This window comes from Gadus chalcogrammus, chromosome 16 (genome assembly GCF_026213295.1).
Source record: "Gadus chalcogrammus isolate NIFS_2021 chromosome 16, NIFS_Gcha_1.0, whole genome shotgun sequence".
NCBI lineage: Eukaryota > Metazoa > Chordata > Actinopteri > Gadiformes > Gadidae > Gadus > Gadus chalcogrammus.
In genome coordinates, this window is record NC_079427.1 from 26,446,765 (window position 1) to 26,471,168 (window position 24,404).

At 45.1% G+C, this 24,404-nt stretch overlaps 2 protein-coding genes across 2 annotated transcripts in view; both read left to right on the plus strand.

Moving 5' to 3' along the window:
• The first annotated feature begins 2,403 nt into the window (after positions 1-2,403).
• Positions 2,404-24,404, plus strand: part of LOC130405510 (alpha-2-macroglobulin-like) — a 62,112-nt gene continuing 40,111 nt past the window's right edge. The window contains exons 1-4 of the mRNA XM_056610628.1: positions 2,404-2,722; positions 19,865-20,016; positions 21,058-21,201; positions 21,293-21,383. Of these exons, the coding sequence (XP_056466603.1) occupies positions 2,419-2,722; positions 19,865-20,016; positions 21,058-21,201; positions 21,293-21,383 (691 nt within the window). The 5' untranslated portion in view covers positions 2,404-2,418. The remainder of the gene's footprint in view (positions 2,723-19,864; positions 20,017-21,057; positions 21,202-21,292; positions 21,384-24,404) is intronic.
• ube2g2 (ubiquitin-conjugating enzyme E2G 2 (UBC7 homolog, yeast)) overlaps positions 23,526-24,404 on the plus strand; it is a 283,623-nt gene continuing 282,744 nt past the window's right edge. The window contains exon 1 of the mRNA XM_056610642.1: positions 23,526-23,529. Within this exon, the coding sequence (XP_056466617.1) occupies positions 23,528-23,529 (2 nt within the window). The 5' untranslated portion in view covers positions 23,526-23,527. The remainder of the gene's footprint in view (positions 23,530-24,404) is intronic.

Genomic DNA, 24,404 nt, shown 5'->3' on the forward strand with positions numbered 1-24,404 from the left:
CGACTAACCCAGAGTTTTCGGTTCCACAGCAGCGGTTATGCATTAGTTCAATCAACTCGGGGTTGGTTAACACAGGGTTGTGCGCGTCCACGCCAAACCTAAAAATACGTGATGTATGGATCATGGAAACCCTGATCGATATGGCGAAACGGGACGCTTATTTCAATGGAATGGAACTTCAGGTTCTCCTGGAGAGCTATGACGAGGAGAAGGACATTATCACAAGAAAAGGGAACGTTAAAGCCGAGGGGGTACCTGGAGGTACCTACCTCCTCAGAGAGTCAGGGGCCATACCCCACTGGTTGAATGTAGGTTTTTGTGTTTTCTTGTATTTTAGATTTTTTTGCCTTCGAAGTAACACATGCAAACCGTGTGCTTGCCACAGCGCATACTATTCCAAATGTTTATTTTTTTGTAACTCAGTTAGAAAACCTTCAAGTGAGAATTCATCAACTTCACGATCAGATGGATTAGTGCTGTAATGAAGCCGCCGCCTACCGATCAAACATTCTCCAGTGGATGCAAGTCTGTTAGGACTATTTTATAGCCTACTTTATGTTGTAAATGCCTCTCGGCATAGTACTCAGACAATATTGCTGTTTGTATGATAGGAGGCCGATACAAATCTTGGATGGGTCATCTGAAAGGACTCGAGATGTGCTCAGCATTATAGCCTAGATAAAACTACCATTTGCAAAAACTGAGGGCTACGCAATAGTCTGGATGTGAACTGAGGCCAGGTCCTCGATTGGTAGTGTTGGCTATGTAAGGCTATTTAAATATATTACAGCTTTGCGCGAGAATCTATATCTCCTCCACTCCAGCAAAAAGTCATCCGAATATGCCAAGATTGTGAGCCGTGGTCTTATCAATCGCTCCAGGTGGATTGCACGTATAGTTAGTGCTCCGATATCAGCAGTTCTCTCATCAAAAGGGCATGCCATTGTGAACACATGAAATCTGCGGTGGACGCCGGTTGAAATACCCAAACCGGGTTTATGTTTCAAACTTAACCTGCGCAAAAACCTGCTCCGACATGTTTGATTCAGAGCTATGTTTCTATAGCAACTAACATACCCTGATCCTTTTGGAACGGAAACCTAGGTTTACCGCAAACCCTGGGGTAACTTACCCTGGTATGTGATAAACCGGCTTTGTGGAATACCCCACAGTACTTGTTCTGCTTAGTATGTTCATGATGCAACACGAGTGCTACAGTACTTCTGATGTTACTTCTAGATGGGGAAGTAACATAACCGTAGGAAGATATCCCTGTGTACATAACTGTGTGTGTGTGTGTGTGTGTGTGTGTGTGTGTGTGTGTGTGTGTGTTCTGTTCCTGAACAGCCCTAAAGTCCTGCAACATTGTCTTGCTGATATTCGGACTGCTGAGTGTTCTCCTAATCCCCTGCCATTTCAGTGAGTCTAAATCATATTATTCTGAAAAAGATAAAAATAATAATCGAAGTAAAAATAGTAATATTATTACTGATATTATTATTATATTATTGTGGGAATGGGTTAGCCTAGCGATTATTAGGTCTTGCACTTGGTGCTATGAACATCTTTACTGTACCGACAGCGATATATTGTTTAACTACTTGTATTTATTGTAAGTCGCTTTGGATAAAAGCGTCTGCTGAATGCCCTAAATGTAAATGTAAATAATCACAATAAATGTTATCGGTATAATAATTAGTATTTATATTAATATTAATTGTAAATGCATGTTTTCCTTTCAAGGGGGATGGACTTTGTGTTGGGTTCAGCTGTGGGTCCTGTTTAATGTTAGGAATGTCATTCTGGTTTTAGAGCTCATATCTTCTTTACTCCTCTGTTCCTGTCCTAGACTCGCAACACCTTGGACGGAGGGGAGAGAGCACTTAATGGATGAACGCGGTGAGGGTTTATAGAAGTTTATGAGAGTTTATTAAATTGATCATGTTATTTCATATCAAAATACTCTTGCTTTTGGGATTTATTTTGAACATCCCTCCTTAACTATATATATATATATATATATAGATATAAATATATATAATATATATATATATATAGTTTATTGTCAGGCTAACACAGCATAAACAGTGTTAAACTACTAACCAAAATAAAGGATGTCCCCCTTGTGGCAGTATGGTGGTACTGCAGGTGTTGTTAGGCTCCTCTTCCAGCAGGGGAGCAGTAGAGTACAGTGGCGCTCGTTTTTGTTATGCGCTCAATAGAGTGAGGTTTTACAGTTCTACCTAAGGCAAAAATGGACCGGTTTGACACTGCTGTGTTATTCAATCATGTTTGAAAAGGCAGGCGAGAATACTTGGTGTGAAACTCCTGGGTCGCCCTTTAGTGGACAGGTGTTGGGATAGAATGAAGGGAGTGTCTTATGCTTCTTCTCTCCTCCTGGTTTCTTCAGGTTCAGTGATGCCCACAGAGGAGGTGGAGGAGGCCCCCAGCATCACAGAGTTCCACTCTCCTACCCACGTGTTGCCCGTGGGCCAAACGACCTACTTCACCTGCAATGCCAGCGGCACGCCGGAGCCCACAGTAGAGTGGCTCCACAATGGCCGGCCCCTGGAGAGAAATGGCACAGACAACCAATCAGAGGCCTGGGTGGAGAGGGGGTTCCTCTTCGTCAGAGGAGTGAGGTATGGCGTGAACACGGTCTGCTGCATGGCAAGCAACAGCGCTGGCACGGCCAATCACACCGCTGAGCTGCTTGTCTTTGGTAAGTTCTGGATCCAAGGAGAGATGCTTGTTGTTTATGTGTTCATAGCATTGTTGTTGATATATTCATAGCATTGTTATTGATATATTCATAGCATTGTTGTTGATGTATTCATAACATTGTTGCTATATTCATAGCATTCTTGTTGATATATTCATAACATTGTTGTTGATATATTCATTTAATAACAAATAATTTGGAACACTGAACAGATTTGAACAGAAAGAGTACTATTAAAGTATAGCCAAATTAATAAAGAAATAACCAAAGATTGCAGTTGGAGGATGCTTTTTTGCTGTTTGGTTGGTCCAATATCCTTATTAGCGCTTCTTATTAGGCTATGTAGCTTAAATAATGACATAATCAGGCTGTATAGAATGCAACATGTTTAATAGCCTAACTTTCAATCGATGGAAAAACACGAACGTCTAACATGAACGTCGAAATAACGAGGCATAGTGTTACGAGTAGCATATGTGTGTGCGCGAGATTGGCAGTGTGCGTATGCGTGTGTGAGTGACGTCAGCGAGTGAGTGGACGAGCGAGGAGAGGGAGCGGTAACGTGTGTGTCTAGTGAAGAAGCGAACGAGTCCGGTAGAATAAAGTACCCATCATGTCAATAATTGGTGGCCGCTTCATTCCGACCTATAAGCAGACAAACTGCCAGTCAAATCACACAAAACAATGGAGACAGGATCACAGAGGCAATTTTTTTCGCGCTTGGCCCTCTCTGGATAAATGTCGTTCATATCGCATATGAGGACTTCGACGGCTGTGGAGAAATGCAATCCTCCGTAGCCACGGAGAGCTGTCATCACAGAGAGGCCATCTCATCGCAGATTACGGCATAGGAGGGTGCGCTGTCAGCAGACTATTATTTAGACAATTATTAGCAAATTTTAATCTGACAATTTGACCGGAGAGTTAGAAAGGTCATATCGCGCTTCTGCCTTCTCACAACCGCGAGACAGGTTCGTGGCTTTGAGTGTCGCGATTTCGGTTTCGATACGCGTATCATTACAGCCCTAGTGTATATATATGTGTGTGTGTGTGTGTGTGTGTGTGTGTGTGTGTGTGTGTGTGTGTGTCACTACATGTTTATATGAGTACTTTATTTTATGGTCACTTGTGTCACCCCCTGCTTTACCCAAAACGTAGTGAACTCAAAACCATGATATGAACCGAACCACAAATTCTGTGAACCGTTCCCAAATTTTTGTGGGTGTCATGACGTGACAGAGGTGTTTTTTAAGTCCATTGACGTTTAGTTTCTACCGGAAGAAGACAACCAGCCATGTGTGTTGTCCAATGGAACCTAGCCTCAAACCACTGAACAACAAACTATAACTCAGATGTGCAAACTTAATGGACAAGTGTAAGGAATGTGAATAGGACAGGAATAGAAAATAGAAATCGTACAATTATTGAAGATTTTGTACTTGTACTGCCATTACACACACATTTCACATACTGTGTGTGTATATTAGTATGTTTGTTTATCTATGTGTATGTACGTTTAAGTATCAGTACATAGTTATACGTATGTTTACGTATGTGTACCAGTGGCGGCTGGTGGTTTTTAAATTGAGGGAGGAAGGACTGCGCGCTTGGTTGCTATTGGCCTGCTTGCACTGTTAGTGTGAAGGAGCGTGGCGAGGGGTCCCAAGGGCTGGACACAGGGAGGCAGAGACGGGGTAAAGGAAAGAGGTTTTACTGGGACACGGGGTAGATGACAAGCTGGGGCGAAGCAAGCAGGAGACATAGGTTCAGCATGATGTATGGGGGGGTATTCGTCAGTATGACATCGATATATAATATTCTAAAGTCAGAAGCCGAAACCCATGGCATTTGGTGATAGTTCAATCACAATTTAATGTGAATACCAGAGTTCCCGTTGTCCGGGAATTACCGGTCTTTGACCGGAAAAAAAATGAGGAGGACCGAAAATTCTAAATGTCTCCGGTCAGAATGACCGATTGGAAATAAGGCCCCGTCCACACGGAGCCGAAACGGGCGAAAACGATCCGGTTTCGTTTTATGCGGAATATTCAAGGCGCTGGTTCTCCACAGAAAAAAGTGGAGCGCATCAACCCTGCGCCGCTGCGCGCATACAGCATGCGCGCTGTATACAAACATTCAGTCACGAGGAGATTCAACCTTTTAAATTGAGGAATACTTTTGAATGTGTTCATTTGAATTGTGTTTGAATATGCTACAGTAGCCATTTGTTTAGCCAATTAATGTAAAACAATGAGGGTTTTGGTTGTAGCGTAGCCTGTGTGATAAAATAAATAAGTTGTTACATTTCGTGCACTCGCTCAAATTGATCGCTATAGACTACCGTAGGTTTATGAACTAAACCCGGCCAGCTAGCGAAAGCCGGCAGCAAGCTTTGCGGAGTACCGGCATTTAACAACCATGGCGAATCAAAATATGATCACACACTTCTTTTTCTGTATAAAGCATGCCTATACATTTTTTAAGTGCAATAAACACGGACAATATCCGACAGATTTTTTTCCAATTTCACTGGTAAAATGAAACCTTCCCGGTCACATGACCGGCACCAATTTCTTCTAGCGGAAACACTGGTGAATGCGACTCAAAATTATACAATGAACACACATAAAATCATCAATTGGTTTACTAATATCCAATGTATTTTTTACTAACATCAACAATGAAACTAATTTGAATTCTATAATTAGCTACTTCTAACTTGTACAAAGTACAGAATATATCAGTGCTTTGTAAAATCCCATATGGCTCTCATGATGATTAAAAAAATAATAATAATAACTACTCGTTACTGAAAAAAGTGGTCCAAGTCCAGTAACGCCTCACTAAGTAACGCGTTACTGGCATCACTACTGAGACTACCACCAATAGCGACAATGCATCGTAAGGCATTGATGAACGCGTCGGTCGTCATATCCTCTAACATCTCGATGTGCACTGCCCTGGAACGAAGACATTTGAAGAGTGTCGTGGCAAAAGAGTTTGAGTCTAAGACAGATGAGATATTTAGATGCAAAAAGCACACAATACTTGTAGACAATATGGTGGTCATATATATTTGTAATAAAAGTACGAACAAAGATACATCACAACATGCATCAACAAACAACATAACAGGCATACACTACAATAATCGGAGGCCTCAGATGGGAATTCGCCCTGCGTGTTACTTCATACTCTAAAGGTATGCTCGGGAGTCCACAGAGTGTTCCAAGTAATGAGTTCTTATTCACTTGGGTCGGGTTCTGGAGGGGGTCTGCCCCCCAATAAACCAAAAGCCTTTTGTTTACCTGATGGTAATCTTCACAATCGAAGCTCCCCAGGATGCCATTGAAGGGGATAGCGGTCGTGCCATGTAACCTTTTGCTTCCTCGACACTAGCCAGGGGTTCGAGAAACAGGCCCACACATCAAAGGATTGCATGGAAACAGATTACATTGCCCGCAAGGAGGCGAGAAGGCAGGCAATATATATGCATCACACATAATAGCAACAAAACTTAAGTTCAAAGATAGACAAAAACAATACAATATGTGGATTTTCCATCACAAGAAGAGGCTGTACCGTTTCTGTTCTTTACGACCCTGCTTGGTGTGAAAAGGACCGAAGCAGTCCATGCCGCAGTAAGTGAACGGTGCTGTAGGTAGGCTCAACACGGTCACTCGGTAAGTCCGCCATCCGTTGTTCCTCTGGCGGTGCACGCACCCTCCTGCACCGTACACACTGCCTGATGTGTTGGGCTACCGCTTTACTTCCACCAACTATCCCGTAACCATTGGCTCTTAATCCATTGAGAGTTTGTCCTCTGCATTGATGTTGTACTTTGTCATGATGATGAGTAATGATGAGCCTTGTGACAGCGCCATCTTTAGGCAGGATTACTGGGTGTTTCAACTCCAGAGGCGCAGATGCCTTCCTCAGTCTACCTCCCACCCTCATTATTCCCTCTTGGAGGAACGGGTCAAGCAGATAGAGTTGGTGGCTGCAAGGCAGCTTTCCTGATTTCTGGCTGAGCATGTTCAACTCCTCTTGGAAGGCATCGTGTTGTGCGAGCTTGCTTTCTCTCTTCGACGTTTAAAGGTTATGTGGTCTTGATTTTCTGTCACGCTCCACTGAGGAGACCGATCTTTACTTCGTCAAGCAAATCAACGGGGACGGGGCGGAGAACGTAGTCGGGGGCAGGCAGGATCGGGAAACCGGGGCAGAAGACAGGCGAACGAGGATCCAGAGGGATGAGACGGGGAACGTAGTCGGGGACAGGCAGGGTCTTGAAGCCGGGACAGGAGACAGGCGAACGAGGATCCAGAAGGACGAGACGGGGAACGTCGTCGGGGACAGGCAGGGTCTTGAAGCCGGGACAGGAGACAGGCGAACGAGGATCCAGAAGGACGAGGCGGGGAACGTAGTCGAGGACAGGCAGGATCGGGAAACCGGGAACAGGAAACAGGTGAAAAGCTGGAGAGACTTGCATGAACCTAACAGCAAAGACAATCTGGCAACAGGTGAACAGTGTTCAGCCAACTTAAAGGCTCCACTAACCACCTGACGCAGCCCAGCTGCGAGGGTGAAAGGGGCGTGACGGACAGACCGTGACATTTTCTTAGCCAAACGTTGGATACGAGCAATAACATTGACTGCTATGATCCATCTTGAGAACCGTGACGGGTCCTTCGATGTCAAATGGCCTGGCAGCCTCAGTTTTAGTACCTGTGTAATCCTTACCTCTGGATCTCCCACCAGTAGATCTGATGTAACCTGGTTTGCGGCTATCTCTCTTTCCCATAAAAACTTAGGTTAGGTCAGTGGTTTCTCAAATTCTCTAGATGCGGTTTGCGACAAAGACATGGAACCTTCGCGCTTCATTGTTGATGTAGCCGAGAACCACATGAGAATCAGTCCAATAATATTCTTCATCAATCTTGAGCTCTAGCTCCTCCCTCAACATGTTGCTCACTTCTGCTGAAGTTACTGCAGCAGTTAGCTCCAACCTCGGTATGGTGACTATTTTGGTTGGCGCGACTCTCGCTTTGCCCGTGACCAAGGAGCAATGCATTTTATCTTTGCTCAACAGCCTGATATAAGAGCAATGGCCATACCCTTGACTGCTCGCATCAGAAAAATGATGCAGTTCAGCTCTCTGGACCTCACCAAAGCCGTCGGGTGTGAAGCATCTTGGTATCTCGATCCTCTCAAGGTTTTCCAAATCCTTCATCCAAGTCTCCCATCTTACCCTGGGCAGTGATTCGTCCCAACCCGTACCTCTCCGACACATCTCCTTCAGCACTCTTTTACCCTAAAGGATGAATGGCGCTAAAAACCCTTAAGGGTTGTATAGAGAGGCCATGATCGAAAGAATCCCTCGTCGTGTCCACTGTTCCATCGTACACCGAGCACTCTTTGCACTGGTAATTCATCATGTTTGAGATGGACATTTTTCACCTCTACAGCACATTCTTCAATGTTGAAGGAGTCCATTACCTCTTGGTTATTGGAAAGGAATTTGTGAAGGTGCAACCCTCCCTTGGCACACAGAGCTTGAGCTTCCCTTGCTAACTAAATTGCCTCACCGACTGATTTCACGCTTATGAGGCCATCATCAACGTAGAAATGCTTCCTGATGAAGCTAGCTGCAGAGGGGCATTCTTTCTCATTTTGACTGGCAAGGTGTTTCATGCCATAATTGGCGGAGCCAGGGGAAGACGATGCTCCAAACAGATGCACCTTCATGCGGTGCTCTGAGGGTTCTGAGATTGTGTCTCCATTTTCCTACCAGAGAAATCGCAAATAGTCTCAGTCTTCTTTGCTGACATGAAACCTTTGGAAAAAAAATCCACTTTGCACGTGACTGCAATGGGTTGTTTACAGAAGCGACACAGTACAGCTGTGAGACCATTTGTAAGGGTCCTGTTAGCAGATGATCATTTAATGAGGTGCCTTCGTACTTTGCAGAGAAGTCGAAAACCAACCGAATCATGTCTGGTTTCCTGGGGTGGTAACCTCCTTGATGTGGGATGTACCAGACTTTCCCAGGCTCTGGTTGGATGTCTACTTTCTCTGCATCACCGTCCTTGAAAACACCTTCCATAAACCTCACATAGTCATTTTTGAACTTGGAGTCTCTGTCCAGCTTCCTTTTGTGGTGCTTCAACCAAGCCAAAGCCAGCTTCTTGTTATCTGGTAGGTCAGGACGTACTTTAAAGGGAAGAGGCATCTCCTGGTGGCCAAGCTCGTTTTGCTGGATTCCTCCCTTTACGATCTGCAGGAAGAAAATATCTTCTTGAGACATGCATTTGTCGCCTTATTTGGTGTCTGCAAAGTCGGACTCAAGAGCCTTAATGATAGAAGATGTTGTTACATGTGGTAGCTCTCTTGCAGATACCCGATGGCAAAGTCTAGTCACATCCTTAGCAATCACCCCCAGTGATGACCTTTCTTGGTATTAGCGCTCTTGAGCAGGATAGCCAATCAATAATCCCACACCACAGTCCATTAATGGGGGTATCTCCTCGGCCATGTTGACAAGGTGTTTCCATTTTTGGGCTGTTTGACAAATGGGGATATGTGTGCGTTCGAGAGGAATGAAATCTATCATGTAGGCTGGAGGTAAGCTGATGGAAATGTTTGAGGAGAGACCTCTGACTTTGAGATCACATACTCTTTGACTCTTCACAACTGAATCTTTCCCCATCATGGTGGAGATCTCAGCTTCACAGTTTCCATCGCTGCCTGAAGCTTTTCACACAGCTCTTGATCCACAAATGTGTGACTGCTTTGAGTGTCCAGCAGGGCATATGCTAGGGTTTCATTATTAGGAGCGTTAGGTGCTGAGATCCACACTGGCACGATCATAGATGTGCCCCCACCTTCTCCATTCACGCAGCATGATAATGAGGATGTACTATCCTCAACCGCACTTCACCTTGAGTCTGCTGAGAAACGATCTTCATGCAGTGGAGTTGGGTTATTCTTTCTGCATATGCCACACATGGCTCTGTTTCTACCGTCTTTAGAGCTGTGACCTTTTCTTAGACATGCAAAACACAATTTATTTTCGTGTATGCATTTTTTCTTTTCTTCTATAAACATTTCGGTTAGCTTTCTGCATCTTTGTATGGAGTGGTTTTCACCACAACAAATACACTTAGTCATGTTTGAGTTTTGCAGTGGTGTGATACATTTCTTTGATTTCTCCGTGTCTCTCAACTGCATTTCACCAAGGTCTGGTATGGATGTGAAGCTTGATAGAACTGGAGCTTTCATATGTTTGTGGCAAACGTGTTTGCTTTTGAGTGCTTCACCTCCCATACTGGTCTCACTGTGGAGTGCCTTAAAGCATGTAAGGATGACACTGGATTACATGCAATACGTGCCTCTATAGCGATGTATGAAGCAAACTCATGAAAGCTCGGACAGTCCTGCCTCGATCCAGCTGCTCCGTGACGTAGCGGTTCCACCTGGACGTCACCCATTCGGGAAGCATGGCCAGCATTTTCTGGTTCTCCTCGCAGTCATTCAGAACTTGTAGGCCCTTCATATGAGACATGGCGCTACTACATGTTTGCAGGAAATCACTGAATTCTCTCAGTTTGACGAACACTTTTCCACCAATCCTTGGCCACGTATTTAGTTTCTCTCTGAAAGCTTGTTGGACTACGAAGGACTGACCATATCTTGCGTTCAACCTATCCCATGCCTGTTGATAGGCTTCCTCATCTTACCTGTAGAAGCTGTCTTCTAGAAAGGATTTTGCCTCCCCTGCTATGTACCTTTGCAGGTAGAACAGCCTCTCTGCAGGGTCGGAGCATTGTCTCTCTATTGATTGATTGATTGATTGTCTTTATTTCGAACATGCAAGCAATAAAAAAACATGATTATTAATCAATTAATGATTATCAATTGATTATTAATAGATGAAATAAAAAATAAAAGAGACAACTAAAAAACAAACAAAAGAAGTAAAATTTAAAAATAAACTTTCTACATGCTCGAAAGGGGGTAGGAGGAAGTAACAAAACGTATCTAGTCCTACCCCTTAATAGATCAATTTAGCTTAGATAGATGTCACCAACATGTCAGTATAATGCAAGCTATAATAATGCATACAAATATGAATACAGAATACTGAATAATTGAATAATTGTGTGTATATATATATATCTACGCATATATATCTACGTATATTTATAAATAGTCAATATAATCACACACAAATATTGTAAACAATTATATATATAATTGTATACAATTATATATATATATATATATATATATATATATACACTATAAACAATTTATATTACATTATAAATACCTATACATGTATATTATAAGTTACTATATATAAGACCCTCAAAGCTTGTGCTCCATTCTATGAACCTCAGAGGATCACCTGAGAATACGGTAGGTTCTGGGGTTGGAAGGCGAGTGAGAGCTAATGATTCCTGTAATGCCTGGACTAAGGATGTCTCGTTTTTTACAGCTTAACGTTCTTGACTTGAGATGCAGTGAGTGAATGAGTTTGCATCATCAACTTTGCTGCTTACAGGACTGCATGATCCAACCTTTACTTTTGTTACATCTTCAGTGTAAACATTCAGCTTTGCTTGAATAGCATCAATGTCTCTCTGATTTTCTAGTTTTTTCAACTGCCGACGTTGAGCTTCAATGGCAGCTTCCATGTCAATTTCAGCTCTCTTTGAAGCCAGCTGAGCTGCTGTTTCTGCCCTCTTAGCCGAAATGCTAGGTGATTCTGAGAGATGCTCTGAATGTTGGCAGCTGCGTGCAGTAGCTCTGGAGGATTCGGGTCCATAAATGGACCTAGCATATTCATTATCAAGTAGAATGCGTAACCTTGATCTCTCTACCTCAGCATCAAACTCATCTCCTCCTTCAGTGAGGCGCAATCTCATCAATTGCAGTAAGTCTGCTGTCACAGCTGCGCATGCATCAACTTTTTTCTGAATTTCTTGACTTGGTGCGACTTGGAGTCGGATGCCATCATACAGCTCCTTTAACTCTGAGTCCATCATGTCATACATGTTGCTTTCAGAGCAGTCTTGCTTCAACCTAGTACGAGTGTCTCTTACATTATTTCTCCAATTCTCATATGTTGCTTTAAATTTCTTCTCCTTTTCAAATTACACTACAATTTTCTAATTTTCCCCTCATCTAGCTCCCCTGCATCTTGCCCTTGTGACATGACATCAGACTGATTATCATCATTTTTAGACATTTTGAACCTTCCAGCATTACCATATGGAGAAAGCAAGGTAAGTAAGGTAAGTTATGATGGCTGTAATTAGCAGTGATTAACCAAATAACACCTAATACATAATGACACCCTTAATACCTAATTAGCACTTGAGATTAACTTTCTCAATTTATGCAATTTAGCAAAAGAACAAACAATTGCAGTTATCAGAGCAGTTTTTTTTTTACGTTCAGAATCTCTTTTAATGTCTTATTTCTTATGATTAAAACCGTAACATTCTATCCATCAACTTCCTGAGGCATAACAATTGCAGAGTCTGACCTGTAGACCACGTTGTAGCCTGAAGCTGCTCCACGGAGTGTCCACATAGACCTGTAGCTTGCTGCAGAACGTAAGGCAAGCTGGCTGCAGGATGAAAGCTCCGCCGCTCGTTGTAGCTCCTAGCCGGTAGCTTGTTGCAGGATGTAGTCACCGCCGCTTCCCGTAGCTCCTAGCCGGTAGCTCGTAGCTCGTAGCCCTTTGCAGGATGTAGACGCTGCCGCTCCTCGTAGCTCCCAGCCGGTAGCTCGTAGCTCGTAGCCCTTTGCAGGATGTAGACGCTGCCGCTCCTCGTAGCTCCTAGCCGGTAGCTCGTAGCTCGTAGCCCTTTGCAGGATGTAGACGCTGCCACTCCTCGTAGCTCCTAGCCGGTAGCTCATAGCCCTTTGCAGGATGTAGACGCTGCCGCTCCTCATAGCTCCTAGCCGGTAGCTCGTAGCCCTTTGCAGGATGTAGACGCTGCCACTCCTCGTAGCTCCTAGCCGGTTGCTCATAGCCTTTGCAGGATGTAGACGCTGCCGCTCCTCATAGCTCCCAGCCGGTAGCTCGTAGCCCGTTGCAGGATGTAGACGCTGCCGCTCCTCATAGCTCCTAGCCGGTAGCTCGTAGCTCGTAGCCCTTTGCAGGATGTAGACGCTGCCGCTCCTCGTAGCTCCCAGCCGGTAGCTCGTAGCCCTTTGCAGGATGTAGACGCTGCCGCTCCTCGTAGCTCCCAGCCAGTAGCTCGTAGCCCTTTGCAGGATGTAGACGCTGTCGCTCCTCGTAGCTCCTAGCCGGTAGCTCGTAGCTCGTAGCCCTTTGCAGGATGTAGACGCTGCCACTCCTCGTAGCTCCCAGCCGGTAGCTCGTAGCCCTTTGCAGGATGTAGACGCTGCCGCTCCTCATAGCTCCTAGCCGGTAGCTCGTAGCTCGTAGCCCTTTGCAGGATGTAGACGCTGCCGCTCCTCATAGCTCCTAGCCGGTAGCTCGTAGCTCGTAGCCCTTTGCAGGATGTAGACGCTGCCGCTCCTCGTAGCTCCCAGCCGGTAGCTCGTAGCTCGTAGCCCGTTGCAGGATGTAGACGCTGCCGCTCCTCGTAGCTCCCAGCCGGTAGCTCGTAGCCCTTTGCAGGATGTAGACACTGCCGCTCCTCGTAGCTCCCAGCCGGTAGCTCGTAGCTCGTAGCCCTTTGCAGGATGTAGACACTGCCGCTCCTCATAGCTCCTAGCCGGTAGCTCGTAGCCCTTTGCAGGATGTAGACGCTGTCGCTCCTCGTAGCTCCCAGCCGGTAGCTCGTAGCCCTTTGCAGGATGTAGACGCTGCCGCTCCTCATAGCTCCTAGCCGGTAGCTCGTAGCCCGTTGCAGGATGTAGACAGCGCCGCTCCTCGTAGCTCCCAGCCGGTAGCTCGTAGCCCTTTGCAGGATGTAGACACTGCCGCTCCTCGTAGCTCCCAGCCGGTAGCTCGTAGCCCTTTGCAGGATGTAGACGCTGTCGCTCCTCGTAGCTCCTAGCCGGTAGCTCGTAGCCCTTTGCAGGATGTAGACACTGCCGTTCCTCGTAGCTCCCAGCCGGTAGCTCGTAGCCCTTTGCAGGATGTAGACGCTGCCGCTCCTCATAGCTCCCAGCCGGTAGCTCGTAGCCCTTTGCAGGATGTAGACGCTGCCGCTCCTCATAGCTCCTAGCCGGTAGCTCGTAGCCCTTTGCAGGATGTAGACGCTGCCGCTCCTCGTAGCTCCTAGCTCGTAGCTCGTAGCCCTTTGCAGGATGTAGATGCTGCCGCTCCTCGTAGCTCCCAGCCGGTAGCTCGTAGCCCGTTGCAGGATTTAGACAGCGCCGCTCCTCTTTGCCGGGATATGAAGCAGCGTTGCACTTGCCTCTTACTGATGTCCACAACCACTTTATTCTTTCCAAAGTTAGGGAGCACCGTGAAAACTGCAGCAAAATAAAACACATTTGATGTACATTATTTTCACATATTGGTTTCTAATACATGGGTACAAAGGTACAATAATTACCGTGTACGCCAGCATAGCCAGTAGAAGACAGTCCTCTCTTGTCTCCGACTCTCTCTCTCCCTCTCTCTCTGGTGCCTTGCCGTAATTCCGACGCCTCATTGTTCAGACGTCTCAATGGTCCGAAATATTTCCCATTAGATCGACATGCCACTATGCCGACTGTTCAATGTACCGAAAACGGAACCCATTGGTCCGAAGGTCAGTTTGTCAGACTTTTCAAAAAGGAGGCGCATTAGGCCGACGGTTCAATATGCCGAAAGGGCCAAGGCGCAATTCCACATGTGTGATTATGAAACCAAAAATAAAAGGCGATGTAGGCTAAGTTCCAGAAGTGCACTTCACCAAGCCAGACTGTTGCTGTGGGCTTGAACGGTCACAAGAGGTGAATTTATGAAGCGCACGTTATACAAGGACTAATGCTTTTCCTGTAAAGAAGTCAAACGGTGAGTGAAAAACAAATAAAAATGTTATCTTTAGTAGCTGTGTGTGGGCCTATATGTGTTGTTTACTGTGTTTACAGTGGGCTTTTAGCCTAAATAATTGGTATTGCTGGTATTGATTTAGTCAAACTTATACCTCATACCGTGTACTTAGTCAAGTGTGTGTGTGTGTGTGTGTGCGTGTGCGTGTGTGTGTCGGCGTGTGTGTGTCGGCGTGTGTGTGTGTTCGTGCCCGTGTTGAGAATTAGACCTACGCTCTCTGTCCATGGGGCTGAAACACTGTGTCTAAATGAAGTGAAGCGTTGTCACTTTGCTCTCCAATATTCATCGTGAACGTGATATGTAGGCCTATGTTGTATTTTGGAGAGAAAGTGCGAGAGCACGAGCGAGGTATAAAACTCTTTATATGTAGGCCTATTCGGCATATTGAACCGTCGGCCTAATGCGCCTCCTTTTTGAAAAGTCGGACAAACGGACCTTCGGACCAATGGGTTCCGTTTTCGGAACATTGAACCGTCGGCATAGTGGCATGTCGATCTAATGGGAAATATTTCGGACCATTGAGACGTCGGAACAATGAGGCGTCGGAATTACGGGCAGGCCCCTTCTCTCTCCCTCTCTCCTCACAGACTATTTCCAGTTCACGTCTGACTTTGACCAGGAAGTGACCTCTCCATCCATTTTGCTTTCGGCATTTCAATTTTAACAGCAGAACCATGAACTACACTGCATTTTGTTTTCATCATTAACTTATACAACGTAATAAAATAAACATAATAAAATAACGGTTAGAAATCAAATGACAATTGCACTCTTACTTCCGGTGTTGCCAGAGCAACACATTGCCGTATTTCGAGTGGCAGCTACATATACACACACACACACGCACAGACACACACACAGACAGACAGACAGACAGACAGACAGACAGACAGACAGACAGACAGACAGACAGACAGACACTGTCAGACACATACACACATAATATATACACACACACACACACACGCACACACGCCGACACAGTCACACACACACATAGAGAAAGACAGACACACACGCACACACACACAGACACAGTTACAAACACACACACAGAAATACAGTCAGACACACACACCCATACATAACATAATCTATACACACCAGTGGAGGCTTCTCCATTGAGGAGAGGGAGGAAGATCCTCCCTAAAATTGTTGAGAATAAAAAATGTAGATTGCCCCGACTATTGTAATGAATTAATGCCCTTAAATATGACTACTTTATTGCCTTTGAATATATAATGTTCGTTTCCCTAGGTAAAGGGACATTAGCACCCCCTATCGCCTATTGACAATTACTTCAGGGAGGAACGTCCTCCCTTCGCCGCCGTCCACTCCCATTCATTTTCTCGAAAGTACTGGCGGCCGGTGGATAACATGGGTTTCAATGGGAGAGAGGAGGAAAATCCTCCTCTGAGTGGGTGGGACCTTAAGGGGTCTGATTCGCGCAAAAATCGATCCGTCTGCGCTATGAACCAATAAGCAGGATCCCTGGATGTTGAGCAGTGTTGCCAGATTGGTCCGATTTCCCACCCAATTGGGCTACTTTTAACCATGTTAGGCTGGAAAAATTATCATTGGGCGGGAAATCTGCCCAATCTGGCAACGCTGTCGATAACAAACCCGGTCTGCATTGCCGCGGTGCTCAGTCTGAGAGACGCAGAGCAAGTGAAATCTGCGATAGCGAGATCCTAAATGCACAATGGAAACATTGGAAACGGAGGACATTGTTAACTTCTTATTACAAAAACCATTCCATTCATTCAGAAAGAGGTAGACCACTTCCCAAAATCAAGGTCATCAGAAGTAATGGCAACGTCAGTGTTGTGAGTGCTACATGGTTTGCTAGGTACGCATGACTTACTGGTAGCATTACAAGCAATTGTAACTGAAAATAAACATAGCTAAATAACTTCAGTCAGTGAGGGCAAAAATAGGCCCAATAATAGGCCCAGATTTTTTATTTACTTTTACAAATCAATAGTAGGCCTGATTTGACTAATATGCTTTGCATCCTTTCCTTCTCAAATTACAGTGAGGCCACTGGTGGCTTTGTATACATTTTGTTCACATAACTCCCTCCCTGCTATTTTGTAGTTCACCAAAACACCCTGAAACAACTTGAGTCTCACATTCTTATGCCACCATACACCAACAGTGCAAGCAGGCCAATGGCAACCAAGCGCGCAGTCCTTCCTCCCTCACTTTAAAAACCACCAGCCGCCACTGATACACACACACGCACACACTGTCAGACACACACAAACACACACGCACCGATACAAAATATACTGCATATATATAGTGTGTATTTATACTATGTATGCATATGAATATGTACACATAGGAATGAATACATGCCTATGTCTGCATGAGTTAATGTCTATGTGTGTATATAATAAATTAACCAGTTCTATGGTTCATCAGTCCATCTCCAGCCTGTGTGTGAGCTCAGCTCCTTCAGTCTGTTGTTGCACAGGTGTCCCTTTGAAGGTTGAGTGCAATGTATGTGTATAGGGAAATCCAAAAGTGGAATATCTTGGAAGATATTACAAATAGCACGTAGCCTCTCCTGGAACCGTCACCTTATCGTGGTGGAGAGGTTTGCGTGTCCCTGTGAACCTGAGGGCTGTGTTGTCTGGAGCCTTGTGCTCCTGGTAGGGTCTCTCATGGCAGAGTGGTCTCAGGTGAGGGGCCAGACTAAGAATGGTTCAAAAACTCCAATGAATATCGGAAAAAGAGGAGATGTGACCCGGCCCGGAGGAAGCCCGGGGCCCCCGTCTGGAGCCTGGCCCAGACGGAGGGCTCGATGGCGAGCGCCTGGTGGCCGGGTTTGCCACGGAGCCCGGTCGGGCACAGCCCGAACAAACTACGTGGCACCCCCCCTCTCTTCATCCCATGGGCCCACCACCTGTGGGAAGACCCGTTGGGGTCGGGTGCGCAGCCACATGGGTGGCAGCGAAGGTCAGGGGTCTCGACGGACCAGACCCGGGCGGCAGAAGCTGGCTCTGGGGACGTGGAACGTCACCTCGCTGTGGGGAAAGGAACCGGAGCTTGTGAGGGAGGTGGAGCGCTATCAGTTAGATCTGGTGGGGCTTACCTCCACGCACAGTCTCAGCTCTGGTACCGTACTCCTGGATAAGGGTTGGACTCTATTCTTCTCCGGAGTTGCCGAGGGCGTGAGGCGCCGGGCGGGTGTGGGGAAACTCGTAAATCCCCGGCTGAGCGCCGCGGTGTTGGCGTTTACCCCGGTAGACGAGAGGGTCGCCTCCCTGCGCCTAAGGGTTGTAGGGGGGAAAACTCTGACTGTTGTTTGTGCGTATGCACCAAACAGCAGCTCAGAGTACTCGGCCTTCTTGGAGACCCTGAATGGAGTCCTGTATGGGGCTCCAGTAGGGGACTCCGTAGTTCTGCTGGGAGACTTCAACGCCCATGTGGGCAACGATGGAGACACCTGGAGAGGCGTGGTGGGGAGGAACGGCCTCCCTGATCTAAACCCGAGCGGTCGTTTGTTATTGGACTTCTGTGCTAGTCATGGATTATCCATAACAAACACCATGTTCGAACATAAGGGTGCTCATAAGTGTACCTGGTACCAGAGTACCCTAGGCCGAAGATCAATGATCGATTTTGTGATTGTTTCATCTGATCTGAGGCCGCATGTTTTGGACACTCGGGTAAAGAGAGGGGCGGAACTGTCAACCGACCACCATCTGGTTGTGAGTTGGATCAGGGAATGGGGGAAATTTCCGGATAGACCTGGTAAGCCCAAACGAGTAGTGCGGGTGAACTGGGAACGTCTGGAGGAGGCCCCCGTCCTAGGTATCTTCAACTCACACCTCCGGCGGAGTTTTTCTGGCATTCCTGTGGAGGTTGGGGGCATTGAGCCGGAGTGGGCGGTGTTCAAAGCCTCCATTGCTGAAGCTGCGGTGGCTAGCTGTGGCCTCAGGGTCTTAGGCTCCTCAAGGGGCGGTAACCCTCGGACACCGTGGTGGACACCGGTGGTCAGGGAAGCCGTCCGATTGAAGAAGGAGGCCTTCCGGGATATGATATCCTGGAGGACTCCTGACTCGGTTGCAGGGTACCGACAGGCCCGAAGGGCTGCAGCTGCTGCCGTGTCGGAGGCTAAGCAGCGGGTGTGGGAGAAGTTCGGAGAGGCCATGGAGAAGGACTTTCGGTCGGCACCAAAGTGTTTCTGGAAGACTATCCGGCACCTCAGGAGGGGGAAACGGGGAACCATCCAAGCTGTGTACAGTAAGGATGGGACTCTGTTGGAAGGAGGTCGTCGGACGTTGGAAGGAACACTTTGAGGAACTCCTGAATCCGAATAACACGCCCTCTATGTTGGAGGCAGAGCTCGAGGTTGATGGTGTTTCGTCGTCAATTTCCCTGGTGGAGGTCACTGAGGTAGTCAAACATCTCCGCAGTGGCAAAGCCCCAGGGATTGATGAGATCCAGCCAGAAATGCTAAAGGCTCTGGGTGTTGAGGGGCTGTCATGGTTGACACGCCTATTCAACATCGCGTGGGAGTCGGGTACAGTGCCAAAGGAGTGGCAAACCGGGGTGGTGGTTCCCCTGTTCAAAAAGGGGGAACAGAGAGTGTGTGCCAATTACCGGGGTATCACACTTCTCAGCCTCCCTGGTAAAGTCTACTCCAAGGTGCTGGAAAGGAGGGTTCGGCCGATCGTCGAACCTCAGATTGAAGAGGAGCAATGCGGTTTTCGCCCCGGACGTGGAACTACGGACCAGCTCTTCACTCTCGCAAGGATCCTGGAGGGGGCCTGGGAGTATGCCCATCCGGTCTACATGTGTTTTTGTTGATCTGGAGAAGGCGTATGACCGGGTCCCCCGGGAGAAACTGTGGGAGGTGCTGCGGGAGTATGGGGTAAGGGGGTCTATCCTCAGGGCCATCCAATCTCTGTACTCCCAAAGCGAGAGCTGTGTTCGCGTCCTCGGCAGCCAGTCAGTTTCGTTCTCAGTGGGTGCTGGTCTCCGCCAGGGCTGCGCCTTGTCACCAATCCTGTTTGTGATATACATGGACAGGATATCGAGGCGTAGTCGTGGTGGGGAGGGGTTGCAGTTCGGTGGTCTGAGGATCTCGTCACTTCTTTTTGCAGATGATGTGGTCCTCATTGGATCATCGGCCTGTGACCTTCAGCACTCACTGGATCGGCTGGCGGCCGAGTGTGAAGCGGCTGGGATGAGGATCAGCACCGCTAAATCTGAGGCCATGACTCTTAGCAGGAAACCGATGGATTGCATACTCCGGGTAGGAAATGAGTCCTTAGCCCAAGTGAAGGAGTTCAAGTACCTCGGGGTCTTGTTCGCGAGTGAGGGTGCTATGGAGCGTGAGATTGGCCGGAGAATCGGAGCAGCGGGGGCGGTATTGCGTTCGCTTTACCGCACCGTTGTAACGAAAAGAGAGCTGAGCCGCAAGGCAAAGCTCTCGATCTACCGGTCGATATTCGTTCCAATCCTCACCTATGGTCATGAGGGCTGGGTGATGACCGAAAGGACGAGATCGCGGGTACAAGCGGCCGAGATGAGTTTTCTCAGAAGGGTGGCTGACGTCTCCCTTAGGGATAGGGTGAGAAGCTCAGCCATCCGTGAGGAACTCGGATTAGAGCCGCTGCTCCTTTACTTAGAAAGGAGTCAGCTGAGGTGGTTCGGGCATCTGCCCACTGGGCGCCTTCCTTGGGAGGTGTTTCAGGCACGTCCAGTGGGGAGGAGACCTCGGGGAAGACCCAGGACTAGGTGGAGAGATTATATCTCAACACTGGCCTGGGAACGCCTCGGGACCCCCCCTGTCAGAGCTGGTCAATGTGGCCCGGGAAAGGGAAGTCTGGGGCCCCCTGCTTGAGCTGCTCCCCCCGCGACCCGACCCCGGATAAGCGGATGACGATGATGATATATATATATATATAAACCATGGCTACCAGCTTATGATAAACTTAAACAGGTTCATTTTCATGCTAACCTATTTTCTTTCCTGAAAATACTTTTGCCATTTAGATGACTTATGGTTAGGGTTTGTAATATAATGTGGCCCAGGAAGTCTCTTCTGAGATTGTACTGTGATTAAGAGTTATACAAACTAATTTACATGACTGCAATATCAAGTTTCTGCAGTTCTTTTCTCCATAGGGGAGGGTTATTTGTTGCACCTCCTTCCCGTTTGGCCCTGGCTGCTCAGAACTTTACCCCCAAATGTGTTTCCCTGGCTACTAATATATATTGTGGAACCTTGAATGAATGAAGGCCCAGTCGGGAAAACAAACTGCTTTTTGCATTTTATTTGAACCCTTTGCAGATTTTTAACTTGTTGCCAGTCCAGAGAGCAAGCATGTATCCATATGAAGTCAATGATCCTGAGGCTTGTTTGAGGGTGAGATCCAAAAGATCTATCCTGCCATACCCAGTCCATGATGACAGCAACGCGTATTCAGTATTTGAGGTACTTGTTCATTGACATACATTGGAATTAAGCATGCAACCAAAATGTGGAAAAAATTCTGATAATTTGTATACATTATTTGTTCATCTAGGGAGTGGGGCTGAAGATGTTGACAAATTTGGTTCTCAAATCACCTTCCTGTGTCACGTACAATGGTGTAAACTACTACCATCAACGCATGGGTGAGACTTTTTTTTATTGTCTGGGGAAGTATGTTTATGTCCAATAATCAGATACCTATAATTTATCAGGGTTAACCCACACTCTGAGCAGTACCCTCTTCAAGTACTGTTCAGAGTGTCACATCACATTGTGCCACTCTCATAGACAATATATTCACTAATGACATTGAAAACAATACACCAAGCGGACTATTGATAAATGATATAAGCGACGATCTACCAGTTTTTACAGTTTATGACAGGAACTATAAGATCAATAAGCCAGTCAAAAATAAAGAATACAGACGAGTTAGATCTGAAGAATCGATGATTGCTTTTAAAAATGAACTGCAGGCACAGAACTGGAATGAAATGTATGAGAAAATAGATATTAACAGTTAGGGATGCATCGAATATTCGGCCACCGAAAATGTTCGGCCGAAATTGGCCCAAAACATAATGTTCGATTTCGGCCGAAGGAGTAAAAAAGCCGAAAATAATACACTGAATATTTTAATTTTTTATAAAAAATAAATAAAAATGTTTTACTCATTTATTTAAAGGTACATTGTTCTTAAATTATTGCTATAAGGTCTGCTGGAATGTTAGAAAACGTTCAGTATCAAATTAATATTTTGTATCAAATTTGTAATTGATTTTTTTTATTGAAAAGCAACACACAAAAGTTTATAAAGGACATGTAATTGTTTGATTTATGCAATGGTGAAACATTTAAAGCAAAATGAATGAAAAACAGCAAAAGCCACATTCGGTATTCGGTTTCGGCTTTCGGCCAACTGTTTCAGTATATTCAGTTTCGGCCAAGAATTTTCATTTCGGTGCATCCCTATTAACAATGCATATGAAGAATTTCTCAGGATATTCAAAACATTATACAATAAAAACTGTCCAATAAGAAAATACACAAAAATTAAATACTCTGAATGTCCATGGATCACGAGGGGCCTACAAAATGCCTGTAAAAAGAAAAATACACTGTACCAGAATTTTATAAGGCTGAAAACTGAAGATGCTGAGAACAGATATAAAACATATAAAAATAAGTTAACTAAAATCATAAGAACTAATAAAAAATACTATATTAAGGAACAATATTAAGGAATTAATATGGAACATACTGAACAGTGTTATAAAAAATGGTTCTGGACTCAGAAATTATCTTAAGTATTTTTTGGTTGATGATAAGGAGGAGTACAATATGGATGTTGTGGCCAACTGCTTTAATAACCTTTGTGTGAATATTGTTTTGGACCTTGCAGAAAAAATTCCTGATCAAGGGTCATCTGAGCAAAATATGGAAAAATGAATTAGCAGAAATGAGTTCTCTATGTTTCTCACAGCAGTGGACGAAAGGGAAATTGTTGATATCGTTTGAATTGTATGGGTAAAAAATCAAATGATTGTGATGAGATAGATATGACTGTGGTAAAAAAGGTAATTGATGGAATAACAAAACCATTCACATACATCTGTAACCTTTCATTCCAAACTGGTACATTTCCAAACAAAATGAAAATAGCAAAAGTCATACCTTTGTACAAATCTGGGAACAAACACCACTTCACAAATTACAGACCGGTCTCGTTATTGCCACAATTCTCAAATTCTTGAAAAACTATTCAATAATCGACTGGACAATTTCATAGATAAACACAAACTGCTCACTGATAATCAATACGGATTCAGAGCAAATAGATCTACATCAATGGCTTTATTAGATTCAATTGAAGAAATCACTAATTCTATAGACCAAAAACAACAATCAATAGGGATATTCCTATATCTAAAAAAAGCATTTGACACAATAAATCATGACATATTAATAGAAAAACTGGAGCGTTACGGCATCAGGGGTATAGTGGGCAACTGGGTGAGGAGTTATTTGAGTGACAGGCAACCATTTATGACACTTGGTGATTGTTCCTCTGTGTGTTTGGACATTGCTTGTGGTGGCCCCCAGGGGTCAATGTTGGGCCCAAAATGGTTTATTCTTTACATCAGGGGTTTTCAAAGTGTGAGAGAGTGAGCCCCCCCTCAGAGAAGAAATTTCAGCTGAGCCCCCCCCCCCCCCCAAAAAAATGTTCTAAATACCTGTGTTTTGAAAGCTATCTTAATTATTTTACACATTTTAAACATCTCTGATCATAATTTTAAAACATTTGAAACATATTTTTGAAACATTTGAAACATATTTTTTCAGCAAAACGTCAGAATATTTTAAACATATTTCTGAAACATTACAACATCTTTGTGCGTTTTTAAACACATTTCTTAACACAATTTAACAACTTTATCTAAGCATGTTTTAGCTTAACCTTTTTTAAATACATTTGAACATCTTAATCTGTGTAAACTGCCAGTTTACACAGATTCATTCAGGGTCGAATCAGATCTGCCTTTTCAGTCCAGAGATTCGACTATTCGGCGGGGTTTGTTTACCGGCGTTGCTATGGTGACCTAAATTATTATAAGCAACTGAAAACGATGCCGGTTTGAAACTAAAACTGTGATTCTGAAAAAAGTATAAATGCTATCAAAATTCCGTTTGATACTATTGAAGATACAAGTGTGTAGATTTGTTTAATGGTTTGAACGATGGTAAACGGTTGAAAAATGAATGAGTTACGATGTCTAGAAGTAGGTGTATCAGAATGGGCTGACGTCTTCAATGAAAACAGTTGAAAACAAAGCGGTATGAAACTAAAACTGTGATTCTGAAGAGATTTTAAATGATATCGAAATTCTGTTCAGATATTATTGAAGATACAAGTGTGTAGATTTGTTAAATGGTTTGCACGAAGATAAACGGTTGACAATTTATTTAGTTATGTTACTTCTACAGTTGAAGTACGACTGATGATTTGAAACATCGACTTTCAGGTTTTTTTCCGGGTTTATTCTTTTCTCACGTCGCGCCCCCCCTGAAGAACTCTGGCGCGCCCCACAGTTTGAAAACCACTGCTTTACATAAATGATATATGTAATGTATCGAATGTGTTGAAACTTGTTCTGTTTGCTGAC